At 40.7% G+C, this 16,212-nt stretch overlaps 1 protein-coding gene across 1 annotated transcript in view; it reads left to right on the plus strand.

Moving 5' to 3' along the window:
- The window catches only part of cdh2 (cadherin 2, type 1, N-cadherin (neuronal)), a 61,512-nt gene extending 45,515 nt beyond the window's left edge, over positions 1–15,997 (plus strand). Inside the window, exons 6-16 of the mRNA XM_082512376.1 lie at positions 288–432; positions 697–869; positions 1,873–2,010; positions 2,494–2,679; positions 3,412–3,665; positions 4,361–4,503; positions 5,451–5,684; positions 6,500–6,733; positions 6,968–7,107; positions 11,972–12,136; positions 14,702–15,997. Coding sequence (XP_082368502.1) covers positions 288–432; positions 697–869; positions 1,873–2,010; positions 2,494–2,679; positions 3,412–3,665; positions 4,361–4,503; positions 5,451–5,684; positions 6,500–6,733; positions 6,968–7,107; positions 11,972–12,136; positions 14,702–14,908 — 2,019 coding nt within the window. The 3' untranslated portion in view covers positions 14,909–15,997. The remainder of the gene's footprint in view (positions 1–287; positions 433–696; positions 870–1,872; positions 2,011–2,493; positions 2,680–3,411; positions 3,666–4,360; positions 4,504–5,450; positions 5,685–6,499; positions 6,734–6,967; positions 7,108–11,971; positions 12,137–14,701) is intronic.
- The last annotated feature ends 215 nt before the right edge of the window (positions 15,998–16,212 follow it).

A 16,212-nucleotide genomic window follows, 5' to 3' on the forward strand; every position in this document is an offset into this window, starting at 1 on the left:
GCCACACTTTATGTGGCTATCACATATAATCTCTGTTAAAATATGTTGTTGTAACGTGGCAAAACGTGGAAAAGTACTCCAAATACTTTTTCAAGGCACTGTATATGAGCAGTAACCCGCACACAAGTTGGTATAAGACTAATTCTTGTAATGGCTTTAACACAAAGTTTGATAGGTGAGACTGAGTAAGTGCTTTGTGGTTTAAGCCCATATGTTGTTTATGTGTATGAGAACATCCTTTACTTGAACAGTGCTTATAGTACAGATGTGTTTGTATTTTCCTCCAGCTAAGAGCTCATGCAGTAGACCTGAATGGAAACCAAGTTGAAAACCCTATTGATATTGTGATCAATGTGATCGACATGAATGACAACAGACCCGAGTTCACCCATCAGATCTGGAATGGCACCGTTCCAGAGGGTTCCAAGCCAGGTAATAAAGTGTATTCTCTACCACTGTGTTTGCAGATTAAAGAGTATTGATGGCATTTCTGGGGTGGCCACTGTGTTATCACTTTGTCTAGCGATCAGCTGTATTATAAGAAAACAAAAGCATTAAGGATGTATTACAGCAGAGCTATAATTCAGGTTGTGTTCAGCGTAGCGGCATTCGCTGAACTTCTAATGTATTTTGATTGCCAATTAGAGCGGTGACGTGAAAATATCGACACCCTGTCTCGTTCTTTCTATCCCTTAGGATCATTTGTTATGACAGTGACGGCTGTTGACAAAGATGACCCCAAAACAGCCAATGGGATGCTACGTTACAAGATCTTGTCTCAGAATCCCGAGAGTCCAACCTCCAATATGTTCACCATCAACAACAAAACCGGAGGCATCATTACAGTAGCAGCAGGCCTGGACAGAGAGGTATTTGACACTTTTCTTTCCTTGGTACTTGTTTAATCTGCTCAAATACTGTTACTACCTTACTCTGACTGTAAAAATTGTGTTTAAGAAGGTTGATTTAATAGGCATACTGCACCTGCATTTAAGTGACACCTTCATTAGCAAGGCCATCCGTTATATTCCATGTTCTTCATCTTCTTACTCTGGAGATATATCAGTGCATTTGAGGTTTATGTTTCGATTCCTTTTTAAAGGAATGCCAAAGCTGCTTAAACATATATCAAGGCTGTCTGAGAGCTAACAAGCCAACGGGAATATTTCTTATTTAGAATTAAAAGAGAAGTAGAACTGGACTTTCTTCATTTTCACCTTCTCTGTGTTTTTCTTTTCTTTGTTTTTTTCTTCTGTCTTTTTTCTAGCCTACGAGCTGTACTTTCATCTTATTTTTCCATCTCTGGAATTGCAGGGATCTATCTCATAATAAATAAAGTAATATATACAGCTAGTTGCCAGTTGGTTCAATTCTAGTGAGGGCAATCTGGCTGAGGTGGCTGCTCAATCACTTCCGCCCTGGGGGCCACCATTTTATGTCCGCCAGTTGCCACCATGAAAGTAATTTGGCCGACTCTCATTACCTAGCAACTGGTCCATCACCTGAGTGGTTTTTAATGTGAAAGGAGTCATTTGTTAGCTTCATGATACTGTCCAGAGCAGAGATGTACTTTTCGCACGCGCACACAGAGACACACAAACAAATTCAGAGTACCTCACAGGAAATAAACCAGATTAATATAAAAAACCCACCATCAGTCACGATAATTATGAAGCTAGCCTGTTCAGTTTGGTTTCACTTTATTTGGACACATTAATACTGATTTACAGTGTGCTGCCTTCTTAATAGGGAGCCTCAATCAATTCAATAGTCTTAAGAATGGATCCTGTTTTTATGAAGCTTCAAATGGAGATTTTTTGATGATGCCATTGGGAGTGATGCTAATTCAGCCTCTTTTTCCTTTCCCTTTAGAAAGTGCCACAGTACACACTGATAATCCAGGCCAGTGACATGGAGGGCAATCCCATGTATGGCCTCTCTAACACGGCCACGGCTGTCATCAGAGTCACTGACATTAACGACAACCCGCCAGAGTTTACTGCTGAGACGGTAAGAAACAAGCTCATATCGGAGATGTCAGCACAGCAATCTTAGCGTAAAAGAGGCACCACAAGGACTCCTGTTTCACCCCAATGTAGATATATGCACTCAGCTATCGGTTCTGCTCACTTACCTAGTTCTGCTTGCCCTGCATTTCTGAAGCCATACACAGATATACAAGTTACCAGCCATGCGTAAAGTGTTATATCCCCCTCCAAATGTTGACACATGCAAGTACAGGGGATGCCTGCCCGAGTGAAAGAGGCACTTGCTGTGCCTGCGAATCACTGAAATTTGTAATGCTACTGTTGTGCTATCGGGGGAGCACGGGGAATGAGATGACCATGACGACATGATAAGTTACCTTAGATATCTATTTACCCAAGATCGGTCCTGCTGTGCCGTGTGAGACAAGGCTCAGTGTATTTTTCGCTGCCACAGCAGTATCACTAACAGCTCGCTGCTCTCTGTGTTCATGGTTTATTCATGCAGTTTTTCGGCGAGGTGCCTGAAAACCGCGTGAATGTCATTGTGGCTAACCTGACAGTGACTGACAAGGACCAGCCCAACACGCCGGCCTGGAATGCTGTCTACAAAATCACCGGGGGCGACCCCACCGGCAGGTTCTCCGTGCCCACTGATCCAACCACTAATGAGGGCTTGGTAACAGTCGTCAAGGTAAAGCCTCCTATTGAAAAAGCTCTTCAAACAGCCTGTAATCCCATGGAAACGCATAGTATATGTATGCATATATGTTTGCAATGATACATGACATGTGGTCTGGCATGAAAAACATGGGTCATGTTTATTTGATTAGGAGATGCATGGATTTAATAGAAGGAAAGTTGCCTCATATGTCATCTCACCTCTTGTCTGTAAAAACCCATTAGCAATCCGCCCTGATTAATTATCTGAAAGTAGAAAAATAATTTTGTGTAAAGCATCTGTAGACGAGTACTGATAAATTGCAGCACCTCTCGGATTTTGTCTTTTTTTTTTTTTTTTTTTTTACAAAGGTTAATTTAGTGACAGCAATTTATATTTTGTAAAAGCTTTGTTCCTAACAAATATTGTGCAAAATCAAAATTTTAAAATATAATGAAAGATTTAAATCCTTTTTTTTTTGTTAATTCCGACCACATTTCAAATGGAAAAGATTGGTTGCGCATCTCTTACACCAGCTCTCCTGCTGTTTTGTATCCTTGAGCTGACCATAAAAGGATTTAGTCTCTTTATCTCGTCCCACTGTCCAATGCAAGTGTTCACGATAGCATTTTTCAGGCAAAGACGAAGAAAATGATTTAGTTATTGCTTTCAGATCAGTGACACATAACCACAATTTTCATGTGATTTAGTTTACCCTATATGTTTAAGGTGTGATTCACTCCAATCTCCTTTACTGTTTTTCAGCCTATTGATTATGAAACCAGCAGGACGTATGTGCTGACAGTGGAAGCGAGGAATGAAGTTTCCCTGGCCAAAGGCATCCACACTCCCCGACAGTCCACTGCCACCGTCTCCATCAGAGTGATAGATGTCAATGAGAGTCCTTACTTTGAGCCCAACCCCAAATTCGTTAGGCTTGAAGAGGGAATGATGCCACAGTCAACACTGACCACTTTCAGTGCACAGGATCCTGATCGCTTCATGCAGCAAACCATCAGGTACATTTTACAGTAAAAAGTAAAAAGGAGAGTCTGATTGAAACTTTACACCTCTTCAAAAGATTCGAGTCCACCTTTCAGATGTGGAAATTTGGAAGAATTCCTCTAATCTTTAAAGTTAGCCCAATTTCCTCGAATGTGTTCTCCCCCTTTTCAAGTACATCACATCCAGCTTCTAATATGAATAATGCTATTGAGCATGTGAAAAATATGGAGTAATATGGTAGGTTAAGGTGACAGCTATTCTCTCCATTAGGCCTGTTAAGATAACACTTAGCAGCCAGCAGCAGTCTCCATCTCATTCTTCAGCCTTATTTTTTTTCCTTTTCATCACAGCTATTTGGCAGTGGAAGTATTTATCTGCTTGAAAACAGTCCATGAGAAATGAGCTAGCTTTGTAATTCCACGGCTTGTCCTACAAATTAGTTTGAGCTACTGAGTTTGGTTTCCCCCGTGAGGCTGCTCTCCAAAGTTAGAATAATTATGTAAAAATTCATGGTCTAAAATATTTATTCCGTGTAAACTAATAAAGACAAAAAGAATAAAATGCCAAGCTGGAAACAGACTTTTTTTTCCAGCAGAATACAAAATTAAACCTTTGAGACATTCTCGATGCTTTTATCAGAGAACTCGGTAAATAACGCCTGGCTTGAAATAACGAGTCACTGTGTGAATCTCTTTGTATTTCTCTTCAGGTACTCCAAACTCTCAGATCCAGCCAACTGGTTAAGGATCGACACAAACACCGGCCGGATCACAACGATTGCCATTTTGGACCGAGAATCACCTTACGTGAAGAACAATCTGTACAATGCAACATTCCTGGCTACTGACAATGGTACGTATCTATCTAGATGGATGCAGTAAGAGCTAATACTCACTTCTCTAAAGGAAGCCTAGCTGTCTAGTGTAGCCTACCTCTCAAAGGTCTATCTTCCACCTTGCATCACTTTGACTACCTCTGTGATGTGTTTCACCTGAAGCCAGTGCACAAGTGCAACGCATCTGCTGAAAAAAAAATCTATCTTGGTTAAAGCCACAAAGACATTCTCAATTCTCGAAGGTCAACCTTAAACCAGGCACTTGGCACATCTGAAACGCCGAGCACCTTATTGGGGGGTTAATGTGCTAGCAATCCCAGAGCATGTGGATGTATTCACCTCGTCTCTGAACTGGCGGGATTTACCTCTGTTCAGGTTTACCCTGTTCTACGGAGCATAGCTTAGGCCAATAGGCTTAAAAACTCCACCAATAAAGAGGTTTCTCAGCATTAATGGGTCAGGATTGGATGACTAGCTCCTTTGAGCGTGGCCTGAATGGTAAAAAAGCCTCTTAGCTGAGTGAATACATAGAGGAGCCTGAGAGGAGCGACAGTGGGCTCTGTTTGTCTGCTTTAGTATTCCCGACCCGTGCCCTTCGTCAGGAAGACGTTCTTCAGACACACATACAAACATACACACTCAGAGACACACACACACACACACACACACACACACTAAATGTTCTGATATCCAAGTGTTTCGGCCCATCTCCTCACATAAGATTAAATTCTCAGATCAGTATTCATTTTGTGCGGATCTTCCTCCACTAGAGCAAAAAGCTTTTTAGAGTGAAACCCAAAGTTTAAACTTCATGCTTTACTTTTCTATGTCCACTGTATAATAACTGCGAAATGAGAGATGGCATTTCAATAGCAAGTATTGCTTTCCATATGTGAATTTTGGGAAATCTTACGTCTCGTAAAAAGTTGATGTTAACTATATGTGTGTTTTTTATTTTACACAGGTATACCGCCAGCAAGTGGCACAGGAACTCTCCAAATCTTCCTACTGGATATCAATGACAATGCGCCCCGGGTGTCCCCTCAGGAGGTGGAAATATGTGAAAAGCCAGACCCGAATGCCATCAACATCACTGCATTTGATGGAGACCTGAGCCCAAATGCTGGGCCATTCGCCTTTGAGTTAGCCAACAGGCCCGTTGATGTTCGGAGAAACTGGACCATAACAAGAATCAGCGGTAAGATGCAGACTATGATTTCACTGTGCTGCTCAGGCGCTCGAGCCCTGGGCTAATTTAGTAAAACTAACCTTCGTTTTGCTGTTCCCCTGATAGCGTGTGACAGAAGGCAATTCGGCTGTTTTGCGCTTGCGTGCCCACGTTTGTGTTTGTTGATGTAAAAGAAAAGTAAAAAGTGGCATTTGATGATTAATTAGAAAACTCCAAAGTCTCAAATCATACAGTATTTATAGCATTCACATCTGTTATCCTCCAAAGCACATGTGAAATTTGTGTATTAGTTACACGCTGTAGAAATCACACAGCCAGATCTGACAATGAAACAATATATTAACCTTACTCAGCAGTCACTAATTGTTTATGCTAATTTACAACAAAACACGAGTGTAGGAACTCATCTGTTGTTTGTTAGCTACTAGATGGTGCGAGTTGAAACGCAGTGAATATATCTTAATAGGATAATGGCATTTGGATTATCGCAGCTGGGAATTTAGCCTAAGCAGCATTATCAAAACGCATTCAGTAGATTTATAAGCTCCAAATCCAAATCAGGACCATGTTTTGGATTAGATATGCTGATGCAACTTCCAGGTAGGAATTTATGTTGCATATTTGTGGTAATAGGAGTGTAATCACGCTGCGAACATAGTCTACACAAACAAGCATTCAGAGTTTAGACTTAATCCCCTATGAAAGGCTTCCTGTCTCTTTTATATTTAAACAGCCTGAGTTATTTAATCTTTAGACTCACCACTCGAAATGTGTTTCCTCTAACAAGGTGCTAAGACAGCTCTTTTCTCCTGTCCGTCTCTCAGGTGACTATGCTCAGGTGAGCCTGAAGATTGGCTTCCTTGAAAGTGGTATCTATGAGATCCCCATCATAATCACGGACTCAGGCAACCTGCCCATGTCTAACACCTCCTACCTGCGGATTAAAGTGTGCCAGTGCGACATGAACGGAGACTGCACTGACCAGCAGCACATCATGGCTGCCGGCCTAGGCACAGGCGCCATCATCTCCATTCTGCTCTGCATCATCATCCTCCTCAGTGAGTGTCTCAGTGGCTCTCTCAAACAGCACACCACGGGAACGCACACGGGGATTATAAAGACAGCTAAACATTATCCGAGATATCACTAGATTACCGCAGGATTAACAAAAAGATAGCCTTGATCAGGCCCACGTCCAAGCTCTAAAACACTGGATCCGATTACATTTGAATGAAAATATGCAGGTTATTATTTTTCATTGTATGAGAGCTGCTTTTCTTTCTGCCTATTAGTTCTCGTGCTGATGTTTGTGGTGTGGATGAAGCGTCGTGATAAAGAACGTCAGGCTAAGCAGCTCCTTATCGATCCTGAGGATGACGTGAGAGACAACATCCTGAAGTATGATGAAGAAGGTGGAGGAGAAGAGGATCAGGTAAGAATCATAACAGTTTGGGTGCACCTCTAAAGAATCAGAAAATCTGCTGTTCTCAATAGAATAGGTAACAACAGATGTTAATTACTGATTGTGAATTGTACCAGGATTTAAATGATTTTAAGAGAATCTGATGACATTTGTGGCAGTGTCTGCTTTTTTATTCAGCCCCAAACAAACGATATAAAACCCAAACTGTGCTGAATTGAAAAGTTAAATAAATAATAAATAATAAATGAATCATAGAGTACTGTGCGCAAGCCTTGAGCTACCCCACAATTCTTTATATTTTGTTTACAAGGAGCCAGATGTTCTTGTTTTTAAAATGGTCCTGAGCAATAGTTTCCCTGGGTTTCTAAAGGATCTTTCAAAGCAGCAAATGTTTTTATGGATAATTGCTGCTTTTTTCACTCATTTTCAGTCCAGTCCTTGTACCTGATTATTTTCAGAGATTTTTTTGTTTAACTTAATTGATAATTGATGAATTTTCTTTTTATGCCTTGTATTAGTTACTAGCAAACACCCTCACCCCAATTTAGTTGAATCTACTGAAAATACCACAGACAACACAGGTATTTAACAAAGTATTTTTTGCACCAAGAAAGTCATTCCCAAAGAGCTAGTGTCCAAAAACTTGGCATATTTCGCCACGATGTGCACTGTGCCCTAAAAAGAACTGAGGAAACTGAAGTAGTTCGCCTAAAAAACAATCTGTATCCATCAGGCAAACAAAGGCTGAGTGATGCAAACTTACACAAGTACTATAATCAAAATTAACAGAAAGTCTTATGGTGTGAAATCTTTAGTTCAAATTGTTGTCAGTATGTTCAGAGAAGATCAGGACAGAAGTACAGCACAAGAGTCTACAGCCAACTGTAAAACACGGTGGAGGCTCTGTCATGGTTTGGGTCTGCTCTCACTGTCAAACTTCATGGAATTATGAACGCAGCAAAGTACAATCAGATTTTATCTACCATGCAGTATCATCTGCAAAGCATTTAATTGCAACATGGAAATGTTTCAGCATGACAAAGACCCCAAATAAAAGTATACCTGAATAGAAAAACACATGATAGACCACCGTCAATCAGCTTTCAGTGTCCTTCAAGAAGCCTGGAGAACTATTCCTGAAGACTGCTTAGGAAAGCTTGCCAGGGAGAGTTCAGGTGTGTCAAAGAGTAAAGGTGATTGTACCATATATCGACTATCTAGTTGGTTATAATTATAGAGACTCTGTTTTTGATTTTTGCACATTACTGTATGTCTTGATGTCTATATCAATTAGGCATTAATAAAGAAAGTAACAGAGAAATACTTTACAAATTCAAAGTTTCTGGTTTTTTTGGGGGGTTTTTTTTTATTTGGACTGTGTCAGCATAGTTTAGTATAGGGAGATATGAAACAAGAAAACATCTCAGGGGCAGTTAATAAACCAGATTTTAATGGTCCTAAATAACTGTAATTCTTTGATGTATCCAAAAAGTATCAAAATTCCACAACAGCACATTTTTAAGTTAATAATAATGACAATAATGCTCAGATTTCTAAAATTCTTTTTGCATTGTAACATGTTTATATGTTTATCCAAACAACTTTTTGTTCTTTTTCTTTCTTTTCTTGTTTTGTGGAGAACCTTTGTGTTATTGCAGCTTAGGAGTCTATTCACACTGCAGAGAAATGCCATGCTATACACATCATCTAGCTGTACAGTGTGTGGTCTTTGTTGGTGTGGAATATTCAGGTCATATTTATGCAGCACGGAAGCAATTTCTGCATAGCTGAAGCTACAGAGGACATAGAGGACCACCTAGATTCTTTTGCAAGCATGCATAGACTTACAATGCTTCATTCTAGCATGAGGTCTGCTCATTGTGCCGCTTTAGGATACACTTCAGCAATTCACAATGAATTGTAAGACGTAAATTGGAAGTTTTTTTTCTAGGAGGGAGCTGGAAATCGAAAGCTGGAATCAATAAGGCAAACACATTTTGATCCAATTGGTTCCAGAAATATTGGGAATGTCTCTCAACTGGAACTGCTCTCCGCTTCGCAACACCAACACAACAGACATGCATTGCCACAGGCATCGGGAGAGTCACATCTCTGTATCATCCCGCACTGATCAGGCTCACACACAGGCACAAATTCAATTGTCCTAATAACCCCTTGTTAGCAAAATGGAATCATTTCATAAAAAAAAGGCAGTAATATACCAAATGGGCTATTTTCTTGCTGCTTGCTGAAGTGCTTTGGTGGCTTAGATATAGCAGAAATGTGCGGGAGACCCCAGCCTGACCCAGAGCAGGAGCAAATTAGCCTGGGAGACTTGTAATTGGTAAGCTGATGTCATTTAGAGACAGACATCTGCTGTGGCACAATAATGAAGCCCTGTCTAAGGTAACAATACGACTGGAAAGCCATTACACATCTGCCAGTGATTAGACAGGAGGGACTGAACCACTTGTGTATTCGCGTCCTCACTTTCCAGCACAAAATGCACAAACTTGCGGCCCAAAACATGTTGAAAAGGAAACAGCCACATGATATAACACCCTTCAAAGGCAAACGAGCGGGTGCAGCAATTTATTGAGGGAAAACAAGCTTCCATTTTGAGTGGTGCTGAGAAGGGCAGGGAGCCAGGAGAAAATGGTCTTGTCTGTGGAATCGGCGAAGTCAGTGTTGGGTAAAAAATAGACCTGACTTTCCCAGCAACGTGGACTTTATAATGCCCACCTCTGTTCTCCCTATCTCCCGCTGGGGAGGAAATTGAAGTGTCAGACCATTGGGTGCGCTCAGAGTATATGATTTTAGTTGTTGCTGCCATTGCCCTGGTTTTGTATTGCTCTGTGAAGTACGCATTTCATCAAAGGCAGACAGCTGATCAGGCACCCACTCAGCACACATTGAAAAAAGTAATAATAAGGAAATAATGACAGATGGACAGGCAGTTGCGGACAGGTTTGCAAGTTAAAAAAAAATGGGAGAGAAAGAGCCATCTGCTTCCATAAGTGACCTCAGGAAAATTTCCTTCACCTTAACCTAACCCAGTGTGGCTTTGAAGGCATGCTTTGGAAAAACCCGAAAGGTTTTGATTTATTTTTCAATAAATGAAACAAATTAACCACCTGTTACACAGATAAGAAGACATTCTGCACATCAGAGGAACTATGACTTAACTTCAAGGAGAACTCCAAATTTATTAGAAAATAGCGCTTGCTTTTTTGCACCTTTGGTCATTATTTAAATTTTTCATAACCCTGAGCAAAAGGAAATAATTACTGAACTACATCTACAGCTTTCAAATAGTTTAAAATTTTTGGATTTCTTTTTTTTTTTTTTACTCTTGTTTTATTAATATTGCTGTATATAAGAAAAGGAAAACTATGCTCAGATCTGCACAGTAAGAAGTAACCTCAGCGAAGATGGGGAACTGCTAACAAGCAGACCTATTTCTAGTCTTTATGCTGAGCTAATGATAAGCTTATAATTGCAAGGACATGAGAATGGTAGTAATCTGTCGACCAAATGTATCACAGTAAAACAGAACGACAACATAATCCTCTAACAGGCACCTTGCACTTGAAAGCATGTTTTTTTTATATATATATATATATATATATATATATATATATATATATATATATATATATATATATGGGGTGTATGATGCTTAACAATGTTTAGTCTTCTTTGAATGTGGGTCATGAACGCCGGTGGCAAATATTTCATCAGGCCAGCGTATGTGTGAAAAGTCTGATCCCTGAAGGGGGCTGGTGTATCATTAGACCTTCCTGCATAGTTAAGCCATTATATGGCTCCATTGCAATTCCTGTCACTTGTTCCTGACCCTTCTGGAGCACGACCTTAGACAAGGTGAAATGGGAGTTGGACTGAAATGAGCCAAAGATGATGGATACCTTTTTCGTGTGGCATGTGACTGTTATTATACCCCATTCACCAACAGAGCTTTTGTTATTGGGTATTAAATCAAATAGCAAAAAAATGTCTGGAGTAAAGTACTTGTAAACTGACTTCTTGCTTGGTTGTGTTTTTTCTATTCAGGATGTTGGTGCTTCATTTGAGGATTTGTTGTAAAATTGTTTCAAGAATATCTGCACGTTTTTTCCACTCTTTCGAGTGTCTGTGTGTAGGTACGTGTGCAACTGAGCAAAGACAATTTTGAAGGGGCATATTAGAGATGGATGGATTACGAAAATCTCTTAAAGAGAGACAATCCATCATGCACGCTTATTAGGCACACACTCTGATTCTCAAATGGCATTTTCTCTATCATATCTGCTGTCACCCTGATACCATTCAGTCATTCAGCTCAGCTGGGTTGTTCTTCACCACAGCCTCTTTCTCGCTCTTAACTCTTTTTTTCTCTTCACCCTTTTTTTCCTCCTTCTTCCTTGCCCATGACTTTGCGCAAACTGCGAGCCATTCAGGTTGCCTTGGTAATGTTAATAGGATTAGAAATGGCTTATGCATATCCACCATCCCGTGTCTGGGCATTGATTAGAGCAAAACAGTCGCCTGCACATCCTTCCTGCAGCACACCGCCCAAGTACAAACACTCTGCAGCGTATGATGTGGTCCTCAGCTTGGCCCCCCCTCAGCGCTGGCGCTTTTTTATGTGTCAAATTGTCCCTGGGCTTGTACTTCACAGACAAGAAGATTAAAGTTTCCCTCGTGTTCCCTCAACTCTTCTCGCTGGATTCTAACTTTAAAATCTCCCCTCCACTGAGCTGAACTACTTCTTCCTACTTACAGCACAGGATGTGCTTACCTATTTAAATAATCATACTCAGTTTGGGGTCTTGCCACGGTGCTTAGCTAAGTCCCTTCTGTCTGTATTCCCCAGGATTATGACCTGAGTCAGCTCCAGCAGCCGGACACGATAGAGCCCGATGCCATCAAGCCGGTGGGAATCCGCCGTCTAGACGAGAGGCCCCTCCACCCTGAGCCACAGTACCCAATGAGGTCAGCAGCACCCCACCCCGGAGACATCGGAGACTTCATCAATGAGGTAAAAACATCAGCCAGTAATGTTGTTGAAATCTGACATTATTTTGCGGTGAGGTGAAAATCAAATCCAAGGATAAGAGCTGAAATAAAAGGATCAGAGGTCTTGCAAAGCTTGAATTTCATTTCCAAGCTGACTGGTTTTCTTATAATAAACTTGTGTCTAAATAAACAATTTGGCTCATATGACTGAGCATCAAGGAGTTGCTCGCTCCCTTGTAGTTGACAGAGAAGTACTTTAAATTGAATCAGTCGTTATGAGAATTGTTTTCATCTTTTCCCAGCAGAAAGTTGAAACTTTTTTCATTTCAGAAATATCCACTCAAACATGTATAAAGCCCAAAAAGTACATGATGCTAACTCACTTGGATATAATTGTTTTTCTCCTCATTTTCTGCCAAAGTAGAGTTATAGATGTGTCAGGATATAGAAATAGGAGATGCGAGAAGCAATACATTGGCTTTCTATCGCAGTGAACTGCTCGGCGTGCCCTCGTTTGCCTCAGGCCATCATTGACTCCAGCATGAAGGGAGAATGTAAAATGAAAAGAGCAGTCATATATTTTTCACAAGCTCCAACAGACAAGAGTTTCACAGCATTACAAATGGAGTTCTCCCCTAGTTTTTGGATGGTGCCCATGTTTTTAGATTAGAGCTAGCTCTCTCTGCTCTGCCCCCGAACATCTATCTCTCAGATCCCTTTACTCAGGCACCTCTTATTTTAATCTCACCGTGAGCCATGTTACTTGTCGTAACAGCTAATATGTGATGAAATGTAATAGTCTGTGCTGTCCCGCGAGTAACAGCCTGACAGTTTAAACCATTCTTGATCACTTATTTTTTTCTTTAGCTTTTTTTTAAACATATCATTTTATAGTGCTTGCAAGGCCTTTGAGACATTTCCGAGCACCCTGACCTGTTTTTAGTTCCAAATTTGACTGCCACTAAAGCTCAGTCATGGTAGCTTCAGCATGCACATGGAGCTGGAATCCGACCTAACTGATAGGGCTATCTGCCAGAGGAGCAGGGAGACAGCGAGGGCTGGGGAGGGGGAGTGTGTCTGATCTCCATCCTGAATGGTCTCCACATGCCCCAGGAGCTTGTGTCTCCTAATTAAATTAGATGGACAAAAAATAGGAATAGGTTTAGCAGAAGGACTTTAACTTGACAATCTGACAAACAAAGGTCTATTACTGAACTCCTGCTTTGTTCTGACAGAGGGGGAGGGGGTAGTTTAAATACAATAGCACCAACTTCAAATGACCTTTGTTGTCCACAGGTGGGACGTCTCTCCACAGAGGGACGCAAACCTTAAATGATGGCGTTCATTGTTTTACATAGAGCCTGGCGGGGTTAGGTGTGCCTAGAGATTACAGTGGATTGATTGCACATCTCTTTGTTAACCGTGGCACAAAAAAGAGACAGCGAGTTCACCATTTTACTAAGAGTGGTTATTATCTTCGGTGCGGTGTATGACTCAGTTAACAATGAAATTACAGTGAGTTCCGTGATTGACTAACCTTATGAAACTGCCAGTGGGGTTGTGGTTGTAGATGGAGGGGGCTATAACCAGCAGAGCGATTATGGTTGTAATTGTAATGAACGATCCATCTGTCATATTTCCCACAAAATTATCAGCACCACAGCCCTGAGCAAATACTTAACAAAAAGCTAACAAGTGGAAAATAATCGCTAAGTGCCCGGGCACTTTAATTCAGTACATCTTTTTATTTGAGAGCATTTCAGCACTGTAATGGCAGTGCGGAGGAAACTATAAATCTTCGACAAGTTCCCAGCGAGCTGAGGTCTCATTTCTCTGCGTTATGTTGCTCCACTTTATTTTTAATTCATTTATTATTTGTTGGGTGTCCTCAGTTCCAGGGGGTAAAAGGGAGAAACAAAGCCTGGATCCACATGGTTCATGGCCAAAGCGCATCTCAACTCCTAGATTGGCAATCCATCAACTCTCCCAAGTCCCGTTAAGGAAGGAGGCTGGAAATCAATAACAATCCATGAGGACTTTTCACACCGGTGTGAGGATTTCTTGGAATGTCAAACATGATCTTGAAAGTAGAACCGCTCCCACCAGCACTGCGGGCTTCACGATAACACACAGAGACACGTTCTCGCTGGTTTCCACAGTTAGGCGTAGTGTTTAGGCCACATTCAGATATAAAATGTTACAAATATTTTGATCTGATGATAGACGACCATGTGTCGGTGCCAGAGTCGTGCTCCCTGTACAAAGCCAGAGGAGTGTTAGTTGGGGTAAGGGGAGATGGAACTGTCATCTGAGGCTACTGGTCATGCTCAATCTTGGCTTTCGATCAAGCCAGCAGCCTAGAAACATCAGGAGAATCCCAATGAAACAACACAGAGGAAACACACAGGAACAGTAGAGCCTGATTAATCCTTATTTCCTGAGCAAGTGCGGAGGGAGCGACCGACTGTTTTTAGTACAGCCATTTGTGTGCGGTAGTGGGTGGGAGAGTTATTTTTACGTGACTCACTCCTCGTTGGAGACGGTGTTTAATCTTCTCATCTAACGTTTTGGTTTTTTTTTTGTACAGGGACTCAAGGCAGCAGACAATGACCCCACCGCTCCTCCCTACGACTCCCTGCTAGTGTTCGACTACGAGGGCAGCGGCTCCACAGCTGGCTCCCTAAGCTCCCTCAACTCCTCCAGCAGCGGGGGCGACCAGGACTACGATTACCTCAACGACTGGGGCCCTCGCTTTAGAAAACTGGCAGACATGTACGGTGGAAGTGACGACTAGGACACACAGTCACGCCCTGAAGGATATAAAGATGAGAGAGAAAAAAAATGAAGAAAAGGAAAGATTTCCTGTTGATGGACATGGACAGCTGATATTCCCTGAGAGAGAGAAAGGTAGAACCATGACAGAAAATAAACAAAAAAATAAACATTGATTCAGAATTCTTTTCAAAAAACAACCAACCTAGGCTTATTGTTGTAGTCTACGCATACATATGCTTGTTGAAAGCTTAGGCATAGACTGTGGTCCAGTTACGGAGGAAGTGGGAGGGAACACTGGTGGACTGTCACCATTCAGATTGTTGGTATTGAATGCGCTCAGTTACACTTGAATTTCACAGTACAGAAGCACTGGGATATAATGTGCCTTTTTGTACATTTTTTTGGATCTAAATGATTAGTTTTATGTTCAAGGCTTTAATGGTACTGACTTTTGGAGTGATTTCAAACAAAGTATGTTACACTCTGGTATGCTTCTACATGCTTTTTTTTTTTCTCCTTTGGTTACAAAATGCTCCTGTTTGTTGAGGATTATTTAAATGAACCACAACGATGAAGAAATGAAGGATCATTTGTTAGTTTGGTTGGAAAAGAAAAACAGTTACGAGCAACACTGTACAGTATGCTAGACATCTAGACTTTCTCACTAAAAAAACACAAAAAAATTAAAAAAATTATGCAGCTGGTTGCAAATAAAGGGAGTTATGAATCATACTTTTGTAGCAGCTTTTTGTTCTCTTTTTTTTGAAGTGATGTAGTGTTTTACAAAAACAACAAAAAACTTTTTTGGTCTAATCTATGTACACTTCATTTGCCTTAGTCATCATCTGGTATTTTCAAGTTTTACTTCACTGTAAAAAGATAAGATAATGTGTACATAATGTTTTTTTTTTCTTTATCCTTTCTTTTGATGTAGTATATGAAGAAGTGCAAAAAGTTCCAAACTTGTAAATGTATAATTTGAACTACAAATTCAAGTTTTTTGCATGTTTTTATCTTTTCATGACAACAGAAAGGAAAAAAATTGTTGTTTCCCAAATTTATTTACAAAGTGGAAAGAAAAAAAAATAAAAATCTGGGTGACATTAAATGTGTAGAAGTTAAGAGAGTTTTTTGTAAGAAAAAAAAGAAAAAAAAAACACACACTTAAAAAAAAAAGAAATTAAAGTAGTGATCTTGTCAGCACAACTGTTGAATTTGTACCAAAAAGGGTTGGGGGTGGGGGTGGGATGTTATGCTCGGCACTAATTACGGAATCAGCTTTAAGACTGGACAAAGGTGTTGGACTTAAGCTTTGTGGATAAC

This window comes from Aulonocara stuartgranti, assembly GCF_965226115.1.
Source record: "Aulonocara stuartgranti genome assembly, chromosome: 18".
In the NCBI taxonomy this organism is placed as follows: domain Eukaryota; kingdom Metazoa; phylum Chordata; class Actinopteri; order Cichliformes; family Cichlidae; genus Aulonocara; species Aulonocara stuartgranti.